Source organism: Protopterus annectens, chromosome 8.part0 (genome assembly GCF_019279795.1).
Source record: "Protopterus annectens isolate FY-2018-M chromosome 8.part0, PAN1.0, whole genome shotgun sequence".
Taxonomy (NCBI): domain Eukaryota; kingdom Metazoa; phylum Chordata; order Ceratodontiformes; family Protopteridae; genus Protopterus; species Protopterus annectens.
The window spans coordinates 180740547-180767178 of NC_056741.1; the positions used below are offsets into that span (position 1 = coordinate 180740547).

At 39.2% G+C, this 26632-nt stretch overlaps 1 protein-coding gene across 1 annotated transcript in view; it reads right to left on the reverse strand.

The window, feature by feature from the left end:
• LOC122808180 (alpha-2-macroglobulin-like) overlaps window positions 1-26632 on the reverse strand; it is a 440046-nt gene that overhangs the window by 28516 nt on the left and 384898 nt on the right. Inside the window, exons 21-23 of the mRNA XM_044079148.1 lie at window positions 23763-23847; window positions 19724-19880; window positions 19259-19339 (exon numbers count right to left, since the gene is read on the reverse strand). Of these exons, the coding sequence (XP_043935083.1) occupies window positions 19259-19339; window positions 19724-19880; window positions 23763-23847 (323 nt within the window). The remainder of the gene's footprint in view (window positions 1-19258; window positions 19340-19723; window positions 19881-23762; window positions 23848-26632) is intronic.

Consider the following 26632-nt stretch of genomic DNA (forward strand, 5'->3'; position numbering starts at 1 on the left):
GAGATAGTAAAATCAGTTCAACTGAACCTCAAGGTATTACCACTCAGTGCCAGAAACCTTAATAAAAAAATATATACTTCCTCCATACCCTCCACCTACTTGAGAATATAATCTGTGCACTGAGACATGGTTTAAAGATGCAGGGAGGGAGCACCCCAGCAGTGCAAGGTTTTTAGTACCTTCCACACTTTTAGACCAATAGCTATACAGACAAACACTAAAGGTGGAGGCCTGACCATAAGCTAATCACCCTTGACATCCACATCCCACCCCCACCCCCCAGTAAGGAAACCTCTGTAAAAAACTACTCCAAAGCCAACTTCAGGCTACTGAAGTCAGAAGTGACAAAAGTACATTTGTGTGCACTTACCATAAATGTAGATGTTCAAGTGTATTCACTGTTGCAGTCATCACATTTGGGTTATCTGCTTGCAGTAGCCCTCAGTCAGCCTGGTTATCAAAGTCTTGGGTCCTGCATTGGTTGCTGTCTCATCTTCCATGATGTCAGCTAATCAGGGTATAAAGCATGCAGCCGATGCCATTATATCCGTTTTTCTTGCCCTAGATGTCGGGTGCTCCCATAATGGGAAGCAGTTATATACAAGGTTACACCTCCAACAAAAAAGCAAATACACCAAAAAGCTTTAGGCATAGTAAACAAAACTAGAGGTATAGTCAATAGAAGTCAGGGGGCTGGAGGGAGGGTAACCAAGGCTGCAACAGTGAATACACTCGAACATCTACATTTATGGTAAGTGTACACAACTGTACTATGTTCTTCATGTTTTACTGTTGCAGTCATCATGTTTGGGTAGATTTCCAAAGCTAAGGATGGGTGGAGGCAATTAGCTAGCATTAGGACCAGTTATAAGGCCCTGCAAGACTGCAGTGGCAAAGCCAGCTCTGGATTTAGAAAATATTGTCAAGTGGTAATGCTTGGGGAAGGTATGTACAGAACTCCAGGTAGCATCTTCTAGGATGTCCCTGGTAGAGACACCTCTGAGAAGGGCTTTAGAGATAGATGCAGCCCTAGTTGAATATGGTCTTATCCCCTGTGTAGTAGGTTTTCCATGGTGCTTATAGCAGAAATTAATGCAGTGGCCTATCCACTTAGAAATGGTTTGCTTTGAACTGGCCTTCCCCTCTGCCCCTGCAGCAAATGCAACCAGCGGCTGTTCAGATTTCCTGAGAGGTTTATTCCTGTCCAAGTAAAATCTAAATTGTCATTGCACATCCAAGGAGTGCAGTATTTGTTCCCCTTTGTTCTGTGGATTAGAAAAGAAGGTTGGTAAATTAATGGACTGATTAAGGGCCACACTGGATACCACCTTGGACACAAGGAGGGATTGGTCCTGAGGGACACCCTGTCTGCATGAAAGATGATGAAAGGCTCCACAGCCATGAGAGCATGTAATTCAGACACCCTTCTTACTGAAGTGATGGCTAGAAGGAAGGCTGTATCCAAGAAATGAATTTCAGTTCTGCATTTGCAGCTGGCTCAAAGGGAGGTAGAGTGAGCTTTTCCAATACAAAGTTAAGGTCCCATGCTGGAGTAGGGGCTCTCCTGGGTGGTCCTAAGATGTTGGCCCCTTCGATGAACTGCTTCAGCAGTGGATGAGAGAAGATGGGTGATTCTGTATTGTAATGAGATGAAATGGCTGAGGCATGAATTTTGATGGGGGAAAAGGAAAGGCACTTGTGAAGCATCTCAGTTAAGTACTGAAGAATCTGAGGTAAATTGGGCACTGCTGTGCCCATCCCCTTAGTCTGGCTCCAGGAACAAAATCCTTTCCATTTTTCAGCATAGGATTTTCTAGTACTAGGCCTCCTTGCCTCCAGAATGACATCCATCACTTACTTACTGAGGGATGCTAACAGAAAGATTAGGTAGTTAGCCAGGCTGCCAGGTTCAGGGTTTGAAGCTGTGGGTGCAGAATCTGGCACTCCTGCTGAGACAGCAGAGCAGGGGTGTGAGGCAGGTGCCATGGTGCCAGCAATGACACACTGCGAAAGAGGGGGTACCAGTGTTGGTGTGGCCAGTCTGGTGCAATCAGTATTGTCCTTGGTTTGTCCTGTTTGATCTTTAGTAGTACCTTGGTTAGGTGAGGCAGAGGGGGAAAGGCATAAACTGATAGGTTTTTCCAGGTGAAGGACAAGGCATCCACTTTCCAAGCTTGCTTGTGTGGAGTCTTTGTGCAGAATTTGTCCAATTGGTAGTCCTGGGGGGAGGCAAACAGGTCTATCTCTGGGCTCGCCCATTTGTTTCTCAACATGTTAAATACCTTTGGTTCCAGTTTCCACTCTTGTGGGTCTATTAAATTACTGCTTAGGTCATCTGCCAGTATATTTAGCTGTCCTGTTAGGAATTGAGCCAGTAGGTGCACTTGGTAGCTCAAGGCAGAGCCATGGCTAGTCTGCAGAGAGGATATGAGTGGGTTCCTCCCTACTTGTTTATGTACCACATAACAGTGGTGTTGCCCGTCTTTATCAGTAATTGTCCTGGAAGAATGTGGTCCTTGAAATCTGTCAGACCATTTTGTGCAGCTAACATTTCTTTATGATTGATATGCAGGTGCATTTGTCTTGGGTTCCATTTTCCCTGAATACACTTCCCTGTAAAGTGAGCCCCCCCATGCATAGTCTGATGCATCTGCTGTTAGGGTTTGGGCAGCAGGGGGTAGAGTGAATGACAGTCCCTTGTTGCGGTGGCTGGCCTCCACCCACCAAAGGAACTCTAGTTGTAGACAAGGTATGATAGGAATCATTGATTCTAGGTCCTGAGAATGTTGACACCATAGACTTTTTAGATATCATTGTAGTTTCTTCATATGCAGTCTTGCATATGGAATTAGTAGAATGCAGTAGGCCATGAACTCCAGGGCTTGTAGTATTTTCCTTGCAGATAACTGGGTCTTTGTGGCCAGTAGTTTGAAGTAGGCTGTCAAATGAACTTGTTTCTCTGGCATGAGGTAGGCCATCTGGGAAGATGTATTCAAGCTTGCTCCCAGGAATACAATTTATTGGCAGGGTGCAAGATGTGATTTGTTTTCATTTATGGTGTACCCCAGAGAAGTTTAATTATTTTACATTTGTTGACCGGGCTAGTCTAGCTGGATATATGTCCATTTTCAGTAGAGACCCGGGGAGAAAAGCTCCAAGCAATGACAGACACAGACAATACAATATATAGTAATAGTTGAAAGAAATACAGTACATGGTTTATAATTGAGGTTCAGTTAGTCTTGAACAGAGTATTATAGTAGGTTATGCTAAAAACAAATACATATAGCAAGCATTTGAGAGATAGCAATCAATAGTAATAATAAAAAAATAAATTATTCTTTCATTACCACAGGAAGATATAGGCCAGTAAGATGAGGGGTAAAGGGAGAGCAGGAAGGTGAAAAAGAGGAGTCAGTCAGGGTTAGAGCAGGGACAAAGCCAATGAGTTTTAAGGTATTGTTTAAGTCGCATTTCGAAAAGAAGAGTGGAAGTAAGGGTGGCAAGTTCATTCGGAAGCTGGTTCCAACTTTTTCCTACTGTGTTGGAAAACAGTGAGTCCCCTGCTTTGTTGTTGGATTTAATAGTGGAAACTAGTAGCTTATTGGCTGAGCGAAGTGTAGTAAGATTTTTGTAGGGGGGTAATAAGAGTAGTGAGGATTGCGGTATTATCAGGGTGACAGAGAATCTTATGGGAGATGACAAGTTGTTGGAAGAGTATTTGGTTCTGCAGTTCTAACCATCCCAGTTGTTTGATGTTTTGACAGTGGTGAGTTCTAAAGAGGGTACCAGTGGCAAATCTAGCTATGTTATTGTAACATGTCGAAAGTTTGGAGAGGTTGCTTTTAGAAAGATTAGTATATATTGCAGAAGCATAGAATAGGGTAGAGATCAGGTGGATCTGGGAAATAGTTATTCTGGCAGAAGAGGTTAAGAAGGGTTTGATTATGTAAAGGGTGCCAAGTTTTTTGTTAACAGACTTTACAGTAGAGTTTTTGTGGTGATCAAAGCTAAGGTGGTTATCAATTGTTACCCCCAGTAGATGTGTAGTAGTGTCAGGGGATACGTTAGTTCCATTCTTAGACATTATAGTGAAGTACAGTTGGGGAGACTTAAGAGTAGGAGCAAAGAGCAATAATTTTGTTATTTTGGGGTTCAGTAGGAGACCATGCTGCAAGAACCAGTTTTCAGCACTGTTAAATATGGATTGAGTGAGGGATTGGAGAAAGATAATGGACTTGGCTGAACAAATTAAGGTAGAGTCATCTCCATATTGTATGCAGGTGGCTTGTGGAATTGTGGTGCGTAGATTATTAATAAACAAAGAAAAGAGAAGAGGTCCTAAAATAGAGTCTTGCAGATTGTTCACAGGGAGAGATGTGGAAAGATTATTCTCCCAAAGTACAGCTTGATGTCTGTTTTCCAGATAGGATTTAAACCAATAGTAATGCCTGTGAATCAAGTGATTGGGCTTTTAGTATGTCAGTAAGCAAGTTATGATTCACCATGTCGAAGGCTTTTGAAAGGTCAATAAAAAGTGCAGATGAGAAAGTGTTATTGTTACGATTTTTGTTTATGGAGTTCGAAAAGGATAGCAGGGCAATTGTTGTGCTATGGAATGGCCTAAAACCTTGCTGGCAGTTAACAAGTAAGTTATTTTGGAGAAGATGATCAAGTAGTTCTCTGTGAATGCATTTCTCCATTATTTTAGCAATAGTAGAGAGCAAGGCAATAGGGCGAAAGTTGGAAAGTTCAGTTGATGGGCCACCTTTGTGTAGAGGGATGATATGGGATACTTTCCATATGGATGGGATTTTGCTTTCTGAGATTGTTCTTTTTATAAGTATGGAGATGGGGTAGGCAATGGCTTTAGCTGCAATTTGCAGGAATTCAGCAGGAAGACAATCAGCAGAAGGGGTGCAAGGTTTAAGTTTTTGAAGAAGGTTGCAGATGAACGATGTACGTACTGGTTTTATATGAAAGGTTGGAGATGGAGTATTAGCGGTATCTAATGGGGAAGAGGTAACAGGTGGTAAAGTATTAGCTAGGGTTAGAATGGCTTTGGTAAAATAGTTATTAAAGGCATCTGGAATCTGGTTTGAGTTATTATGGTCAAAACCTGAGGGAGCAGGAGTTTTAGAGTGGCCTGGCTTAAGAAGTTTGTTTAAGCCTGACCAGAATTTTTGTGGTTTTTGTTGGTGGGTTTGTTGGAGGTGAAGGTAATAGTCTCTTTTGTCTTGGAGAATTTCGTTTTTGGTGGCATTTCTTAAGTGTTTGAAGTAGAGGTGATCTGATGGATTTTTTGAAGCTCTCCGTTTTGCCCAGATTTTATTTCTGAGGAGGATATTTTGTCTAGTTGGTTTTGAGAGCCAGGGGGCAATTTTGGTCCTTATTTGGAGAGAGCGATAAGGGGCATGGAAATCTAGGATTTGAAGTAATCTGGTATTGAAGTAGGTCACTGCTTCATCAAGTTGAAGATGAAAAAAAGGCGACCAGTCACATGCTTTTAGTTCATTTTGGACGTTCTCTGGGTTAAAGTGTTTTTTGGAATGGGAAGTTTTGAAAATATTAGTGTTAGGACTATTAATTGTTTGTTTAATAATATAGGTTAGCATATGGTCGCTGATATCATCAGGAATGGTTCCTCGTTTATAAGTATCAAGGTGGCTGTTGAGCAGGATCCAATCGAGGGTGGATTCCTTACTACCTGGCTTATGGATTCTAGTAGGAGTGGTTATTATTTGAGAGAATCCATGAAGATTTATGTGATTAGTAGGATTAGGGGAATTATAGGTTGCCCAGTCTATATTAAAGTTACCTAAGACAATGGTTTCCTGAGGTAGGTGAGTGGAGAGGTAGCTAAGAATATTTTCCAGAGTGCTGATATTATTTCCAGGGGGGAGATATGTGCAAATTATATAGATAGAGTTTGAGTTGTTGATTTGGAGTTTTACAGTAAGGGTTTCAGCATTCGAATCTGAGGGTAGGGGCACATTGAAGGGTGAGACTTGGAGTTCAGATTTATATAATATGGCTACTCCTCCACCCTTTTTATTCTTGCGGTCACATCTCAGGATATTATATCCAGGAGGAGTAATCTCCTGGTCCAGAGCTGATGCTTTAGCCATGTCTCTGTAATACAGAGAATATTGAATGATTGCACATCTAAGAGTGCATGTAGGTGGGAAAGTTTATTGTTTATGCTGCGGATGTTAAGGTGAGCTATCAAAAGGGAGTTAGATGATCTGTTTGGAAGAATGATAGTGAGAGAAGTTGCATTGTGGTAGTTAGTGGGAATATGATAATTGGGGTCAGGGTTTGGATGAACATCACCATCTAGTAGGGGGTGTTTCTGAGGATGTTGTATGGACTTAAGGAGTTTATGGTGATTGTTTAGGAGTTTTTTGATAAGGAAGAAAGCAATATGGGTACATCTATGGTACTTTGGAAGTATGTAGATAGAGGTGGAGGTTAGCAGTTAGCAATTTCTTTATAAATGCCAGATGTTTTAATAGTATGTCCTGGCTTTCTACCTGAATTAGACAATTGTCCAGGTATGGGTATATTTCAATATTTCTTTGCCTGAAAAATGCAATGACTGGAGCTAGGCACTTAGTGAATACCCTGGGTGCAGTAGATAAGCCAAACGGCAGTGCAGAGAACTGATAGTGTATGTACCCTGCTTTGAAGAGTAGGTATCTTCTGCAAGATTCCCTTATTGGAATGTGCAGGTAGGCTTCCTTTAATCCAGTGTTGTCAACCAGGCATCTTTGCCTAGCACAGGAAGCAGCTGATGAAGAGTTAGCATCTTGAATTTTGGGATTACCAAAAATGTGTTTAGGATAGACAGGTCCAGGATAAGACACCAGGAATTGTCCTTTCTGGGTACCAGAAAAAGTCTTGAATAGAAACCTTGTCCCCATTCTTCTTCTGGGACAGGCTGAATAGCCTCGATGCTTAAAAGAGAGAGAGAACTTGCTTTTGAGCCTCTGCCTACTTATTTGGGGGTAGATCTGGCCAACTGTTTGGGGATGGTAAGAGTGGAAGTGGAATCTATTTTCTTGGGAGACTATATTTAAAACCCATTTTTCCTGGTTAATGAGTTCCCAATTTTTTACCTGCAGGGCATCTTTCCCCCTAAAGGAGCAGTCAGTTGAGAAGAGCTTGGAAGGTTTAAAGTTAAGTCATTGAGACAGGTTACCATAGGGGGAGTCTTTCCACTCCCTGCTTTGAAAGTGGGAGCCCCCCACTGCTTAGTCCTGTGAGTACCTTAGGACTGAAGCCTGGGTGGTCTGCTGGTTCTGGGTTTGGACTGAGAAGTCCTGGAAGAGACAGGAAAGGACCAATTCTTAGAGTCCAATGCCTACTAAATCTAGGAGGCTGTACTTGCAGGAAATCTTTAACAGTTTGCATAGATTTAGCTTTTTCCTCCATCTTTTTAAGTACTTATTCTGCTTTGTTGCCAAATAAGTGGTCTTGGTTTAAGGGAGTATCCACCAATTTAGCTTTAACATGATCTGGCAAAGATTGGTCCTTAAGCCAAGCATGCTTTCTAAGTGCAGACCCAGTGACAGCAGTCCTGCAAGATTCCTCTAATGAATCAAAACCACATTACAAAGTATGTTTTCCACCTTGCTCAGCAGAATGCATTAAATCCTGTAAATCTTTATTTTTAGCACAGTCAGGAATCAGCATAATTTTCTGTTTAAGCAATCCAACAATATGCTGCTGATACTTTAACATATGAAACTGGCAGTTTAAGGCCCTAATGGCCAAGGATGCAGAAGTGTAGTCCTTCTTACCCCATCTTTCCAGTGCCCTGGAATCTCTATCAGTGGGGGCAGGATTTTTGGCAGTAGTAGCCTTAATGCCCCTTGGTCCCTGTGAAATGGTCTCAGGATCCAAAGGAGGATTTTTAAAGAGGAACTTGTGAGAGTCAGGAACCCTGTAATACCTATCAGGTTTTCTGGGAGCAGGAGGTAAAGAGTCAGGGGCCAGGCTAGATTCCAAGAAGGCATCATCAACAATGTCCAGTACAGGAGGGATAGCTAAAAGCCTGTGTTGGGGCAGGAGTAAGAAATCCCTAAGCCTCTTTTTGGAGTCAGAGTAATCCTGGCTTTCCCAGTGAAAATGCTCCCTAAGAGTATGCAAGGTTTCACCAAAAGAGAAATCCTCTGGAGGGGAAGCAGAGGGAATGGAGTCCTCTGCATCAGTATCCTCATATATAGCTAAGGGTAAATCCTGGTCATCAAAGGAAATAGAAATTTCAGAGTCCTGATCAGAAATATCAGAAGGAAAATCAATCCTAGGTGTCTTAGAGGGGGAAGGTTGGCTTCCCCTGATTAGAGTAATAAGATCTTGAGCCATTCTTATCATTTATTTTTTAGGCATAGGGGCCTGAGCATGCTCTCTGGGCATCGGTTTTCTAGGCATGGATCAAGTTTTAGGCCTTGAAGAAGAAGATGGTGTTGATTTAATATGCAAGTCAGTAGGCCTGAATACACCCTCAGAAGCTGGTGCCTGCACAGTGGCTCTGGACCCATCCAAGGTAGAGACATCCACAGGTTCCACAGTTGAAGAAGCATCTCGCAGCATACCAGACTCTGAATCGGTCTCAGTAGAGGCCTGCGAATCTGAAGTAGTGGGTATCAGGGGCTGCAAAAGCGCCTCACTGAGTACCAGTGAACTGGCGACTAGCTTAGAAGAAGCGTCGTTGGCAGCTTTGGACCTATGCAGTCTGTCTCTGTGTTTATCTTTGTATTTTATTGGAATGTTAGTAGTTGGATGGCTTGACAAAGCCATTTCTGGATAACTGAACCGAGTACCAAAATATTTAGAAGCATAAATAAACCAACGATGAATAGTTCGAGGTTTGAATGAGGCACAAAACCAACAGCGAGGTACGTCATGGTCTGGGCCTAAGCAAGGAATGCAGTACAAATGAAAATCTTTATGAGGTATTTGCTTTGCATAAGAAATACAATAGTTAACTTTTTACTGACATTAGTTAGAGTAAGAAAAAGATTCCCCATTGGGGTACTTGGCTTAGTTGAAGACTTTGGTTCTGAAACTCAAAAACTAAAATTTCAGGAGTCAGCCAAATTTGGGCACTGCACACCAAGAAAGATTGATGTAATGGTATTGGCTGCATGCTTTATACCCCTGTCTACCTGACGTCATGGAAGATGAGACAGGAACCGATGCAGGACCCAAGACTTTGATAATCAGCCTGACTGAGGGTTACTGCAAGCAAATAACCCAAATGTGATGACTGCAACAGTGAAACATGAGCATCTTTATGACACCCATTCAGATGGGAACTGAAAGTTCGACTGCTGAATCCTACACTTAGGCAGTGTATGAGCACATCCACTTGTGAATGAATCGTACCATTCCCAACAGAACCAAGATGCTCTCCTCCAAAAAATGGAGCCAATCTGGCAGTCCCTTGCTATAAACAAACTTTACAACAAAAGGAAGAAACTTTTGCAGAAAAGAGGAAAATCCCAAGATGCAAAAAACTCCCTTACCAGCCTCAGTAAGAAGCTGAGATCCCTCATAAAATCCTCCAAAGCTAGTTAACGAAAAAAAAATTGCCAAAGATTCCAAAGACAACCACAAGGCATTCTATAGTTATTTCATGAATCTAAATGGCAATACTCAGATTTGCTCTGAGTTACAACAGAATGGCATTAAATATACTGATCATAAGGATATTGCCAATATCCTGTCATATCGAGTCAGTGCAAACTTCACCCACCTCTCACCCCCTAAAGGGCCCATCTCAATACCAAAAGATTGCCAAATTCCAGTAATAATGGCCACACAGGTAAAAAACACACTCTTGAAAGCTAAAAATACAGCATCCATGGAAACAGGTGACATCCCAGGCTGTGTACTGCATGAACTACAAAATAAACTAGCACCTTACCTAAGTGTCATGTTTAATCATAGCCTCACCTCAGGCTTCGTGCCCACTGAGTGGCACACAGCTACAGTTATCCCACTCCACAAGGGGGATCCACCTTGGATCCCAGGAACTACTGCCCCATCAGTCTGATGAGCCTGATCTGCAAGGCCATGGAACGTATTATCATGAAACTTATAAACAAAGGCATTGGCAACTTTCAAACACTGGACCCCACACAGTTTGGGTTCGTGAAGGGGAGATCTTGTCTCCTGAACTTGATTGACTTCTTTGAGTCAGTCTCCAGAGCCATGGGCAAGGGTAAGGTGGTACACACAGCCTATCTGGACTCGCTAAGGCCTTCAACACCATCCCCCACTCTGGAATAATTGATAAACTTACTAAGCTGGGCATTAATCCCTACGTCACTCAATGAGTTGCCAACTGGCTTACTGACAGAACCCACACTGTAAAAGTAGCCAATTTTAAATCCAGCTCAAGACAAGTGGCAAGTGTAGTACATCAGGGTTCACTCCTGGTACCACTCTTGTTTGGCATCTACTTCTCTGAAGTACAGGCAAGCACTAAGGGACTCTGGCTAACAAAGTTTGCAGATGACTGCAAAATTGGGAGCCATTACTGAATTCCCAAATGATGATGTGAATATTCTAAAAAAGGGCCTTACAGAAACAGATTCTTGGTGCCAGAGCCATGGGTTCAAGCCCAATGCCAAGAAATGTATAGTTATCCCCTTTGGGAAAAGAACATGTACCCATGAATTACCACATAAGTAGCAGTACACTAAACACCGAACGTGTGATAAGAGACTTAGGGACACAGGTGGACAGTGGTCTCACCTTCGATAACCACATTGTCACAATTGTCCTGAAATCCTTCTATGTGGCACACCTCATCACTAAGAGCTTTTCATCCAGAAAAAAGGAGGTCTTTGTTCCACTGTGCTCATCCCTCATTAGACCCATTACAGAATACAATGCCCTGTTTGGTATGTACCTCTCACGACATCTGCAACAACTGGAAAGGCTGTAGAAATACCTCACTAAAAGAATCATAGGCCTAAAGCAGATGCCCTATGCTGACCATCTAAAAAATCACCACCTATACTCTGTCACATATCATCTACTCAGAGGTGATCTCTGCTTAATATACAAGGCCATGTCAAACCCAGAGCTGATGGAGATGCTACACTTAAAGAAATCCCAATCCCTCAGACACACACGCTCCAGGGATCTAAACTTTGTCATCACAATGAACAAAACATGCTGGAGGGATAGTTTTCTGACCCAGAGACTCCTCATACTCTGGAATAGACTGCCCATACATGTCAAGCAGAGTGCCTCTTTGGCCCTCTTCAAAAGGAGCTTGATGATTGGAAGGGAGATAGGAAATTCACCTCGGGGATCAAGTCAGTCACCCTGCTTGACAGGGGTCCAGGGAAGTAAATACTGGGGGAAGAAATAGCCAGGGAATTGTTATGGCTAGGCTTCTATTGGCCCTATGGCTGATAGCCTAGTACCAACCTATGAACCTATGAATAACAAACATATCTCTAAGGTGGACAAACAGGATGATATGCTGGAGTTCTTCCATGTGCAGATTGCCATAGACAAAATCACGTATCATATCCTAGCCAGCTATAGCTCAAACCCATGTCCCAAGAAGCTCACAATGCATACTTAGACCTACTGGAGACACTCATCATCCATCCTGACACCTTACTCATAGAAGAATTTACTACCCTGCTATAGACTGAGAATCCTACATGGCTTCAAATCTACAGGAATGAAGATTCCTGGACTATGTAAATACAAACACCCTTGACCAAATATTGAACACAACCACCAGAGTTTCCAGCATACTAGACCACCTTCTCACAAATATGGAAAAATGCTGCACTGCCATCCAACCCATATTAAGGTCTGAGCATGCCATGGCAATTTATGTGTTAATAACTGATGGTATGTCAAACGTCAATGCCCCTCCAAACCCTGAAAAAACATACCAGTCTATTCTGAATTGCTCTCAGAAACTGTAAAACCATGTCAATGGCTGCATAAACATTGCTGTTCCTACCAGAAGTAAGCCCAGGACTAGCCCCGGAAACAAACCGCCTGGTTAGCATGCCAAGTTAAACATGATATATGAAAAAAGAAAAAAATGCTGGCAAAAAAAGGAAGGATGATTCCCATAAATAAAAAAAACTCTCTCATTTAACTAAATTGGGAGCTAAGAGGGATAATTAGGTCAAGCAAAGCCAACTCTGAGGTTAAGATAAACTCTCAGATGAAACATAACCATAAGGCCTTCTTCAACTATGTCAGAAACCTCAAGCGCAGCACAAAGCAATGTGCCAAACTGGTGTTTAATGGTGCTATACTCTCTGAGCCTGGCACTATAGCAAAGCTGTTGGTGAACAAATTAATTTCCAGCTTTATCCATCTCTCACTCGCAACCATCCACCTAGAAATACCCTGAAGCATAACCTCTCCAACTATAACTAGGGTTTATATAATGCTTAGGGATGGTAAAGCAAAGAACACAGCCTCAGTGTACCATAATACCATCCTAGGATGCCTCCTGAACAGTCAAAAATACAAGTTATCAGGACTCCAGGAGTTATTAATGAATTATAGTCTTAAAACAAATGTTGTGCCATAAGAATGGAGGACTGCAATGGTCATTCTCCTTGATAAGGGAGGATCTTCAAAAGAACCTGGAAATTACAGACCCATTATTCTGCCTGGTCTTATTTGCAAAGTCATGGAAAGAATTATTATTGAAATTATCAACAAGGATAGAGGAGACCAACAGGCATGTGATTCATCCCAGTTTGGCTTTGACAAAAGAAGGTCATGCTTATGAACCTGGTAGACTTCTTTGAAAAGGCCACTAAGTCAATGGATTAGGGAAAAATAGTGAATACTGCCTACCTAGATCTGGCTAAAGAATTTGATACAATGCACCAGTCAGGCATTTTAAACAATCTTATGGAACTAGGCATAAACCCCTTTATAACACACTGGATAGCTAACTCACTCACTGAGAGGACCCAGGAGGTTAGGAGGCCATCTCCATAAAGAGGCCAGTCAACATTGGAGTCCCTCAGTGTTCTGCACTAGACCCACTCTTCTTTGGCACCTATTTCTCAGATGTCAAAGCCAATGTGAAAGTCCTCTGGATAACCAAGTTCACAGATAATTGCAAACTGGAAGCAGTCATTGAATCCACACAAGATGAGAACAGCCTTCAGAAAAGTCTAACACAGACAAACGCTTGGTGCCAAAGCCATGGCTTAAAACTCAGTACCAAGAAAATGCATTATAGTACCTTTTGGGAAGTTGGACACTCCTGTTAACTACTCCATCAATAAAATAACTCATGGATGTTCTTTTTCTAGTCTATAAACTCATGTAGATAGTAACCTAGCTTTCAACCAACATGTGCCCAATATAGTAAGAAGCAAGGGCATGGCATCTAGGTCCAGACAGGTCATCATAACTCTGTCCTTGGCACTCATCAGACTCATCATAGAGCAGAATGCCCACTTTGGTATGGACCTAACTAGACACATAAGCAAACTGAATGTCCCCAGAGGTTGTTTAGAAAAAGAATATAGAGGGTAAACACAATGTCCTATGCTGATCCGTCAAAGCCCTGTCTCTGTACTTGGTACCATGTAGACTTCTCAGAGGTCATTTTTGACTGGCATGCAAGGCTTCCTTGACACTGTTTTGATGAACCTTTTGCACATTCACAAAACAAATGGCATTAGAACTACTGGATTTTACTAGAGTTGTAGATGTTAGAGTTAGACCTAAATTTTGCTTGCAACATAAATTGTTCATGTTGTAGAGACATACATGATTTTCAGAGAATTTCTATTCCTTGGTACAGGATGGGTCTCTATTAAATGAATCAAAGTTACAAATCCCGAACGCTCACATGGGCAAAAATGCCGTAATTCGAAGTTGCTTTTTTTCATCTCAGTACAGTGAAGATCGGGATATTTGCCCTTTCTTCATTGTATTGTGATCTCAGAGTTGGAATATATATTTAGCAGGGGATGTGGGAGGCACAGCCCCCCACAATAACCTTTTTAAGTTGCGGCATTTTCACTTATATGAGCATTCGAAATGTGTAACTTTCATTCATTTAATAGGGACCCGTACAGGATCCCCATTCATGTGAAGCAGAGCTCCTCCATATTCCTATTTAAGCACAGTTTGCACCAATGAATTTGTAATGGATAGTTAACTGGAAATTCACCTTTGGTCTGGCACCTAAGTCTCTAATGGACAGAGGCAGTTAGTAAATCACCCACTACTTAAGTCAAATTTGTGGATCACCTTTGGGTTGCATGGCTAGGCTTGTAAGGGCCCTAGTGGTTGTTAGCTATCAAAACAATGAGCTATAACATTCTAGGAGAAGATGGAAAAATGGTAGCATACCATTCTAAGATACAAGACACTACTGCATGACCACAAATCCAGTCTAAAGTATCTAACAGCAAACAAGGACATGTTTCACTGTGCATCTAAATTTAAGGTGGGGCAAACAGATGATAAGCAGAATCAGTCATTTTATTGGGAGCCAGTTTGTGTGTCATCCTCTAATTTTTGCGACACAGCCTCAACCAGCTGGTCAATAAATATGTTTTCCCTCAGAAACTGATACGATCAAAATGAAAGACTGACTCTGTTAAAGCTGCTTGTGGATTTGATGATTTCTGACCACAATCCATGATGCACCTGAGAAGCAGGTTCTAACCCTATAAAGAACACTTTGCAAGGCTAGTTCCTTTTTTTTAGCTTTTCTAAGTTTTGGTCAGTTCATCCACAAATTAATTATACTTCATCAGTTTTCCTATATTCAGAAACATAACTCAAAATGTTAAAAAAAAAACACAAACAATATTTTCATTCTGAGCAAACTCCCCTGCATCCACCTTATAGAGCTCTTGTCTCATCTGCCTGCACCCCCTAACTTATATAGCCATGATTGTATAAGAGTGAGGGAAAGGGAAGCCCCCTTATAAAGGTGGAACTCTTTGGTCGACAAAATAGTTGGTTGACAGATCTGTGAGATTAACAGTCTCTATGGTAGAGGAACAGAACATGCCTTTACTCTGGGGACTGTGCAGTCTCAGCGTTAGTATATATAATTAGTCAGGGGTTGACAGGTCTGCAAGACTGACAGTCTGTGTGGTAGAGGGATATGCCCTTATTGTGGGGACTGTGTGATCTCAGTGTTAGTATACATAATTAGTGAGGACTGTGTGGGGGGGGGGCAGGGAGGCTGTAGATGAATACTTGTCTTCCTGTTGTTTCACATAATTTGTATTGCACTGCACCATGATGGAAGTTTATTGTATGTACCTGTTTTGAATTCAGCCTCACTGCAGTCTTTTACAAAGCTACATAAGACAAATGTACATATATATCTGTAGTCCCACATCGCTGTGCTCTATGTGTATATTACAGTGCTATTCTGTATACAAAAATTTGTAAAACTGAATATGAGTTTTTTTCATAACTCATTCATGTTATTCACAAGTGTGCGGATGTGATCTCATCAACAGTATGTCTTTTTTAATGTTGAATGTCGTACAATGGTAACACAGTGCAACCTTACTCTCTCTGTCCTGAAACTCATTATGAAGCCATGTTGAATGTCATGTAATGGTAATTCAGTACAGCCTTACTCTCCCTATGTTGAAACTCATTAGGAAGCCATGTTGAATGTTGTGTAATGGTAATTCAGTACAACCCTACTCTCTCTGTGCTGAAACTCATTATGAAGCCATGTTGAATGTCATGTAATGGTAATTCAGTACAACCTTACTCTCTCTGTGCTGAAACTCATTATGAAACTATGTTGAATGTCATGTAATGGTAACACAGTACAGCCTTACTCTCCCTGTGCTGAAAGTCATTAGGAAACCATGTTGAATGTCGTATAATGGTAACTCAGTACAACCCTACTCTCTCTATGTCGAAACTCATTAGGAAGCCATGTTGAATGTCGTATAATGTAACTCAGTACAACCTTACTCTCCCTGTGCTGAAACTCATTATGAAGCCATGTTGAATGTCGTATAATGTTAACATAGTACAACCTTACTTTTCCTGTGCTGAAACTCATTATGAAGCCATGTTGACTGTCATGTAATGGTAACTCAGTATAACCTTATTCTCCCTGTGTTGAAACTCATTAGGAAGCCATGTTGTATGGGATGTAATGGTAACTCAGTACAACCTTGCTCCCTCTGTGCTGAAACTCATTAGGAAGCCAAGCCAGGAATATCATGAAGGCCGATTGGTAATGATCATGATCATGTGAGACATGAAAACTGTATTAAAGGCAAATTTTTTTTTGTCCCAGTTATGAGACAGATACAATACATCTGTGATCAAATAAATAATAGTCAGGATTGAAAGGGGTAATATTTATGGAGTTTATTCAAACAAATCTGTGTATTACTTCAATCCATACTTAAAACATAATTTCTTCTTGGGTTTTATATTGTTTGCACTCTCATACCTACCTTTCTCTTATCTATCAACTCTTTTTTTTTCTCTTGTACTTAATACAATTCAGAATTTAAAACATCTAGAAGTTGATGCCTGCTAATTTCTGTAAATATTGCATTTAAATTTAATGTCTAGCTTTTATCCGTGGGCATTCAAATCCCCTTTTAAAAGGGCAGTACTTTAAGATTTCAATTTACACTTAAAATTTGATTTTAACTCTTCATATTGATGGAGAGAAGGTTGGATGATGTGGGGATAGTAAATCATGAAGTGCAATGGATTAGCAAGGAGGAAGTAAGGATAGCTATGAAGAGGATGAAAAATGGAAAGGCTGTTGGTCCAGATGACATACCTGTAGAAGCATGGAGGTGTTTAGGTGAAATGGAAGTCGAGTTTTTAACCAGATTGTTTAATGAAATTTTGGAAAGTGAGAGGATGCCTGAGAAATGGATAAAAAGTGTTTTGGTACCGATTTTTAAGAATAAGGGTGAAGTGCAGAGCTGTAATATCTACAGAGGGATTAAATTGATCAGTCACAGCATGAAGTTATGGGAAAGATTAGTGGAAGCTAAGTTAAGAAGGGACGTGATGATTAGTGATCAGCAGTATGGTTTCATGCTGGGAAAGAGCACTACAGATGCGATGTTTGCTCTGAGAGTGTTGATGGAGAAGTACACAGAAGGTCAGAAGAAGTTGCATTGTGTTTTTGTAGACTTAGAGGAAGTATATGACAGGGTGCCTAGAGAGGAGTTGTAGTATTGTATGAGGAAGTCGGGAGTGTCAAAGAAGTATGTAAGAATGGTACAGGATATGTACGAGGGTAGTGTAACAGCTGTGAGGTATGTGGTGGGAGTGATAGATGTGTTTAAGGTGGAGGTGGGATTACATCAAGGATCAGCTCTGAGCCCTTTCTTATTTGCAATGGTGATGGACAGGTATATGAGATCAGACAGAAGTCCCCATGGACTATGATGTTTGCAGATGACATTGTGATCTGTAGTGAGAGTAGGGAACAGGTGGAGGAGACCCTGGAGAGATGCTGATATGTTCTAGAGAGAAGAGGAATGAAGGTCAGCAGTACTAAGACAGAATATATGTGTGTGAATTAGAGGAAGGATATAGGAATGGTGAGCTTGTAAGGAGTAGAGGTGGCGAAGGTGGATAAGTTTAAATACTTGGGATCAATAGTTCAAAGTAATGGTGAGTGTGGAAGAGAGGTGAAGAAGAGAGTACAGGCAGGATGGAGTGGATGGAGAAGAGTGTCAGGACTGATTTGTGACAGACGAGTACCAGTAAGAGTGAAAGGGAAGGTCTACAAGAGGGCAGTGAGACCAGCTATGTTATATAGTTTGGCATTTACAAAAAGGCAGGAGTTAGAGCTGGATGTTGCAGAGTTAAATATGTTAAGATTTGCACTGGGTGTGACGAGGGTGGACAGGATTATGAATAAGTATATTAGAGGGTCAGCCCAGGTTGGAAGGTTTGGAGTCAAAGCCAGAGAGGCAAGATTACATTGGTTTGGACATGTGCTGAGGAGGGATGCTGAGTATATTGGGAAAAGGATGCTAAGGATGAAGCTACCAGGTAACAGGAAAAGAGGAATGCCTAAGATAAGGTTTATGGATATGGTGAGACAGGACATACAGGTGGTTGGTGTGACAGAGCAAGATACAGAGGACAGGAAGAAATGGAAACGGATGATCTGCTGTGGCGACCCCTAATGGGAATATCCGAAACAAGATGATGATGATGATTCAAACAAATCTGTGTAGGACTTCAATCCATACTTGAAACATAATTTCTTCTTTGTTTTATATTGTTTCCACTCTCATAACTACCTTTCTCTTATCTATAAACTCTTTTTTTTTCTCTTCTACTTAATACAATTCAGAATTTAAAACATCTAGAAATCAATGCCTGTTAATTTCTGTAACTATTGCAGTTAAATTTAATGTCTAGCTTTTATTCATGGGGATTTAAAATCCCTTTTTAAAAGGGCAGTACTTTAAAATTTCAATTTACACTTTATTTGATTTTAACTCTTCATATTATATCATTTCCCCTCATAAGCCTACCAATATTTTTTTTCTTTTGTTGAAAGCTATCTTAAATATAAAACATCTGAAAATGTATCCATATTAACTTATGAAAGTACTACATTTTAATTAAATATGCATCTTTTATTCTGTTGAAAACACACTTCTTAATATTTTATGTTGAAGCATTATAGTGAATTCAGCCAAAATCAGTTCCATTAAAATCCTAAATTAAATTCTGCATTTGTTTGGTGTTAGCATTATAAGAACTGCTATGTACTTTTCAGGTATAATGCATTTAATGCTCATCAAACACTGCAATAATTTTTATTTATTTATTTATTTATTTATTTATTTATTTATTTATTTTACATTTGTTTACCGGGAATGCCTGACTGGTAGAGATCCATTTTCAGAGGATGCCCAGGGAGAAAAGCTTCAAGTGGTAACATTACATAAAAATATAGGCATAATGTTGATTTGTATGCATGAAAGATACGTGATGTAGGTATCATATTTTAAAATAATAATTCAAAAATCGTTAGACGGATAAAGTTTGCATAGTTTGTTTGATCTTACAATAATAATACTTAATAATACAAAATACTCTCCCTTTAAATTTTTACTGCTGAAAATAATATAATAATCAAAGGATAAGTCTGTTCTCCATAATTCTGACAATTGTTTCGATTATCCTGATCAGATAGAAGAGATAGACAGCAAGTACACATTGTTGCATGTTAGCTTAATTTTCATATACTTACAATTTGAGCTGTGCGGTTTGGAAGTTCCTGAAGGGAATAGCAGACATACGCAGAAAGGGAAATATCATCATTCATGGCAGTCTAGACAAAAAAGTAGTTAAGAGTGTGTAAAAGCTCATAAATTAAAAGAAGTAGCATTCAGTGCTGGGTCATTCAGTGACTTGACAATGTTGTATGCTTTATGAATACTAAACACGTGAAGAACATTTTAACATGGGCTTCTACAGTGATTCAGTGAGGTTGTATGTACATGTAGTACAACACTGTGAAATGTTTATACCTGCTCACTCTTATTAATCTGATAAGGGACAAGTATAATCAATCAGGTCCATGTGAACCTTTTTTTAGTTTGTGGTAAGATTTAGCAAACGGTATTTTTGAATACTTATACAAGGGACAGAATTCAAAATGTCATTTTTCGACTTAAATTGATGACATATTACCAGCATTTAAACAATCGCTTACCTTAAGAGATGGTTGAAAGATCCTGCCAGTCCTCTCAAAGCAGCCATTTTCCAGTTGTTTTTGCAGTATCCATTGGACAGCACAGTCGATTACATTCCCATCAATGAATGTGAACTCTGAAGCTTTTGCAAACTGGCTTGCTACAAATGATGTGAGCCTATATGCAAAATGAAATTCAGGACAATGATGCATGGTCTTATATTTGTAGCTGGATTTTTTACATTAAAACCATACTTTTTATTGCCATTGATTATCAGGTATTATTTGATACTGTTTGCGTAACTGTGTTCACTTTGATAACTTGTTGAAACTCCTGCATTTCTTTCTTTACAAGTGTGGCATATAATGGTCACAACCCATTTTCAATGGTTTCACACCAACAAAAAGCAGCACAACAAATGTGCATATAATCATATATGTTGGATCAGGAATGACAGGTTAAAACGTTAACTTGATACTGTTCACTGAAAGCAGCTACTCAAAACTGAGTCTTCTCATTTCAATCCATCATCGGATACATGGCAGCAGTTTGGATCTGTTGAACTTTAGTAGAAAAAATAATTTATAAAAGTACTCTAAATGAATGCTTTTCTTAAACATTTTGGGCTCCGAGGATCAGTTACTATTAAAATCTAACTGAGGAATTTGAAAGCACTGACTTTTACTATACAAAACATCTAAAATCTACAAACAAAAAGGTACAAGTTGATGTGCCAGTTTTTCTGATGCATCAGTATTCAAAGATTTTCAAAAATGTGTCAGAAGACTCAAATCTTTTTATTTTATTTATTTATTCATTCATTTATATAATCATTCAAACATTTTTTCTCAGGGACCACAAAGAGAAATCAGATCAGACTTCTCTCATGCAAAGCATATGAGGCATTTTCCCTTGAATGTACAACCATGGAATATTCAGAGAAAAATCAGTACATCACCTCACAGCCCTTACTTATACATACGAACTCGGGTCTATATTATAAACACAACTGCTTACCTTATTGAATCCCTAAATGTCGACCCGTTCTCATTGAACCCCAAAAACACAGACCACCCTAAAGAGCGAAATTCAAAACATCGAACTATCATACTTGCCCCAACCCAACACCCGCTACATACTACCTACACAAACAAACTAAATAAACACATACATGCACTAACCAAAACCCTACATCTAACCCTAAACTAAACCCTACTTCTAACCCTACACTAAATCTTACATATACCACCAACAATGCACTTAACTTAACCCGCACTCTAACCCTAAGGTCCGTAACTATCACAGACTTACCTTAAAAAGCTAAACCCAAACAAACTAAATAATCCACACACTTACACTTAACAAAACCCTACATTAAATCTAACATACATTACCATCCATGCACTTACCGTAACCCACACCCTAACCCTAAGGTCCGTAACTATCACACACTTACCTTACAGCGGTATACTGCAGAAGGCCAACCATGATGATTCAACGTTTCCGATTTCGCTTTTCTGGACTTTTGATGTTTTTGCATTTTGATATGGACAGGTCAAAGTTTAGGGATTCGATAAGGTAAGCATTCGAGTTACTAATAGGGAACCTACAAACTCATGGTCTCACAATATCAGTTAACAGATGAAGCATTCACAAATAGAACACAGCAAATTTGGGTGGGCAGGACTATTTGCTCAAAAAAATGTCACTATCAGTGTACTCCAAGGTTTAGTTTTTGAGCTAGTTCTCTTTAGAGAGGAGGTCAACACAAATATTATGAGTATGTGGCTGAGTAAGTTAGCAGATGACTGCACACTTGGTGCCATCATAAACTCTTCAGAGGGCACCATGATTGCCCAACAGAACCTTTCCCAAAATATAGCTACTGTCAAAACTAAAACTTAATGTCAAGAAATGTACAAAGGTATCCCTAGGCAAGCAGCACAATCTTTGCAGCTATCACAATGACAACAACCTCCATTGTGAAAGCTGATCTCTTAGTCAGGGATCAGAGAACCTATGCTGACAAAGAGGTGTCCATTGATCAACACAAATCCACTATTGTAAGTAAGTCCTTTTTCATTGTACATCTTATACCAAAAGTTATGGTGTTGAGGTTCAGGGATGTAATCATTCCAATGTACTCAGCTCTTATTAGGTTAATCACTGAATATATTGCCCCTTTCGGTGCGTACCTCTCCAAGCACTTGTACAACTGGAATGACCACAATGCTTTCATGTCAAAAAAAATCAAGGATCTAAATCATAAGAACTATGCAGACCATCTCAAACTATTGTCCCTTTTCCCTGTATCATGGTGGTTAATAGTTGACAACAGACCCTATCATATTAAACCTATTACACAGTCACAAGTTCAGTCATAGTTCAAATACCCAATCAAGGGATCAAAATCTCTTCTGAAACATAAGTGTGACATGTTGGATAGACAGACTGCATCACAGATGCTACCACTGCCGTAGGATCATCTTCTATTCTGCATAAAGTGAAGTACTTCACTTACTCTATTCAAGCAAACTTTGGATGACTGGATGAGAAACCATAATAAAAGTACTGACAACCTGCCATTGGAATAGCCTCACAGATCAATAGCCTGTTAAGTACTTATGAACCTATAAACAAAGGGTGAATTTCAGCCTACCCAGCTATAATCTAAAAGTGGAGACTAATCAATTATAAATTATTCTGGGAAGTGTCATTTCAGGAAGATTGCCTCATATGCTTTTTTTATGGGTGATCTGGATTTATACACATACAACTACTTCTTTCAAAGGTGCAGAATATTGCACTACAACATAAACATATAGAAGAAGAGATTTACTTTTGCACATTTTATACCCCTTAGTTTAGGAGACTGGGTTTGCTTCAGACATGGTAATTTCAAAACTTATACATTTGGGATAGGTTTTCATTACCAGTTCACCAATACATGCTGTACCCTACTAACAAGATAAAGGACTGTTTCCTTCTTTTAATTTTAAAGCATCATCCAATAACAGAAGGTACTTATACTTCTACATATTGTCAGTTTGTGCTAAATTTTTGTGTATACTTCACAACCACTAGTAATCCTTTCAAATAATTGTTCTGAGCTGTATTTTTTCATTCTGAATATATTATGTTATTTCAGGATCAGAAAATAAATTATCTGCCTTTGTAATAATCCTATTATCAAACTAGAAAAGAGGTGGATCAAAAGTTACAAGGTGCTAAAAATACAAGCTATATATATATATATATATATATATATATATATATATATATATATATATATATATATATATATATAATTAGATCTCATATTATTATTACTACTAATGCATACAAGTTTAAGAATGATCATTGTAAACTCTCTGCTCTAACAAATTATCTCATGCAGCAAACTTTTTTATTTGGAGCAGATAATGGAACTAGACCACATATCAGTGTAACAATGGATGTATGCATGTATAAATTTGAAATAAACCATCCTCCCAGAATTTCTTTGTATTTTAATAGTGATGTTTTTATCAACTGCCTCTGGTCGGAGTTTTACCAAATTCATCTGAGTTGGAATTTGTAATTTTGGGAGGTATAATTAGGTATAACTACATATTATGTATTGTTAAAATTGTTAAAATGTACTATCTGAAATATTTCAAATAAACCATTAAATGTTTAGTAATGTGTGTGTATTGTTGAACTATTTTAAACATGTTTTTTAATGTGCTAAAATGAAGATGTTGTACCATGAGGGGTTAAAGAAATTTTGAATTTTGGAGTTGGAGTGTGACATGTGAGACCATACCACATGCTTATCAAATCACTGTGGGCATTTCTTAATGCTATTAATTGTTTAGTCATTAATTGCAAATACTGCCTAAATAAGAAAAAAAAATATATATATGTACTCTTTTTAATGAATAATGCAATGGTTATCAAATAAAGTGAATCATACTCCTATACAATAAAAAAATAACTCAACCACTAGACAACTGATTTGCCTATAGGACTCATTTTCTTTCAATCCAAGGAACATGGATCGCTATGATTGAAATTTACCAGAGGCTTCCTTGTTCAGTGTCTTTTGGTCCAAAACCACTAAATGAGCAGTCATTGTTTTTGAAGTTTAGCTGCTTCTGGTAACCTGTAAAACAGATTGTTAAAAAGAATAACTAATGATAGTGTCTTTAATACTGCATTATTAATATTTTGTATCAGATTGTACAGACTTAGTTTTAATAACCATTGCAGAACTGCTTGTATAAAAGTGTAGCATTTATCAGGAAAAGATGAATCGTATACAATACATTTTCACAAATGACCATTTTATGAGTACTCTTCAGTATAGTTTTCTGTACTATGTATAATTATTGGAAACCTCAGGAAAAAAGAAGATAATGTCAGACAATTTTGGATACAGTTCATAAAGAATATCATCACTATCATAACCACCATTTCAAAAGCAATGCACATTTTAAAAACTAGTGATTAAACCACTTTTGTTTTGAAATCACTTCATTTTAGCGAACTAAGATGAAATGTAAGGAATTTCAATTTAGAGTGATTTCATTTCAATTAGTTGAACTTCTGGAAAAAATAAAATCACTGCACTGAAAACTGAGACTTGTCATGTATGGAGGTAAAGGTGTGTTAATTTACTGAGTAGTATTTATAGTCTTCTAAAAAGATCATGCTTGCACACCATCCTTCTGTATACTTCCATTTAATACCTATAGACCTTATGGTATGTTCATAAGTTAAAAGGTTTGTAGGTGAATGCTTAGCTTACTGTCCTGTTGTGGCATTTTAAGTCTAGTCACTTATGCCATAAGTCAAAATTATCCATACTTGGTTCCAAGGTCTATATTGATGTACTACTTTTAAGATATTGATTAACTCTAGGTAATTTAATAATATTTCTAGAGAATACCATTGAGTGTTATAGAGGGCCATGATTTAAGAATAGCATTTAGGAGCTGCTTGTCTCCATAAGTAGTATAAGGGACACTGCTGGGGTAAATTCATTCATTGCCATCCATAAATCCTGGTTACACCTGAATAGTGACATTTTTTTTTTCACATGGCGGGAGAGTCTGTTCCAGAGTAGTCATAGCCTGCGAGCAATATACCTGTCTCTCCAAACTATTGTGTTATAGTTACATAAGAGGTTTAGGTCACTACAGCAAATAATTATTTCACAAATCAACTTGTAGATTTGCAGTAGATCCATCAATATAAGGTCACAAGATATAAGTCAGATACAGGTCCCCTCTCAACAGTCTGTAATATAGCAAATACAGTGATAGCACTTTAGGATGGTCCATGTAGGACTTATGTATTAGGCCCTGCATTCCCTCTGTTAGTGTTTACAGTTGCTGCATATGCCTGGCAAGATACACGCCAGTGATTGGCCTGATCAGAACCAGGTAAAGGAACACAATGACATCCTTGGACCTGCAAGCAATACCTTTACTTATATGTTGTGCAGTATAAAATTACTTTCTTACCCTTGTGGACACATGTTGGTCAAAAGTAAGATGCTGTACACATTTGTACTCAACCCCTGAACTACAGGGTTGACTCTCAGGAGTGTATTGTCAATCTGGTAATTTACTTTGATAGTGAGTTTTCTAAAGGATACAATAATGCACTTATTGGCATTTAGTTTTAGTCTATGACTTTGCACCAGTTATTTATTTGGAAAAGACTTTCCTTTAGAAGGGCTGACTTATATGGGGATTCATTCACTGCATCTAACTTGTAGGCATCTGCAAACTTGTCAGTCAGAGACCCTTGATGTTTCCCTTTACTTAATAATAGTCGCCAAACAGTAGAGATTCCAGTACCATGCCTTGTGGGAGACCACTGGGACAGGTCTTTTTGCGGAGGTAGTTTCTCCTGTCCTGAGCTCTTTAGTCCTGTCCAGTAAGCCCAATGGCAATTCAGCAGGCTGGAGTTTATTCCCAATTTGGTTAGGTTTTTCACTATGCTTGAATGAGGTATTATGTCAAAAGCTTTGGCCAGATCTAGGAATGTGAGATGCACTTTCCTGACCATGTAGTTTGCTTTGTTGACATTTTCAAAGAAGTATACTAGACAGAGCAAGCTAGTCCTACCTTTGACAAACCCATAGTGAGATGGGTCTAAGCACATATGGCATTATTGATTAATTCCATGATGAGACTTTCCGTGGCCTTACAAATGGGGCTGGTCAGACTAATGGATCAGTAGTTTACTCCATCAGTCGATGGTCCTCCCTTTTGCAGGGGTATAACCATCTTTGTCCACCATTCAACTGATGCAAATCCTGTGTGGAGGCTGAAGTTTAACAATGTTGGCAGGGCTGCAGATAAATCATCCTACATGCAATTCCAGATATATCCTGGGATACTGTCAGGGTCAACTGATGCAGTTCTCCTGTCCTTTGACATTATGTTCAGTACTTGTTCCCACAATAAGGCAGAAGGGAGGTTATCAGGTACTGGGATATCTTGTGAGATAATAGGGGCTAAAAAAGGACAGAAAGCAAAGCTGAATTTATCGGCTATTAAATTAGCTATACCTTCAGCTTCAGTGTAGGTGATATCCTACACAATCAGCAAAGCACATGTCTGTGTTGAGCTCTTAAGATTGTGAAGAAAGCAAAATAATGCTTTATCACTGCCCTTTACTTCGTGGTTATATTTACCTCAAACTTGGCTTTTGTTATTTTGATTAACTCTTGAGACGCTTATTTATTTTAATGATGATGATGATGATGGATAGATACTGCTTGCTGTGGGTTACTCTTCAGATATTTGTCTATGATTTTCTTTCTTTTAGTTTGAAGGCTTGGTTATATTATGGCAGCGTCCAGGAAGTTTAATTTTGGGGTTAGCCTTATGACAGTTTCTACAGGGTACAGCTGCTCTAACACGGTGGTCGACTTG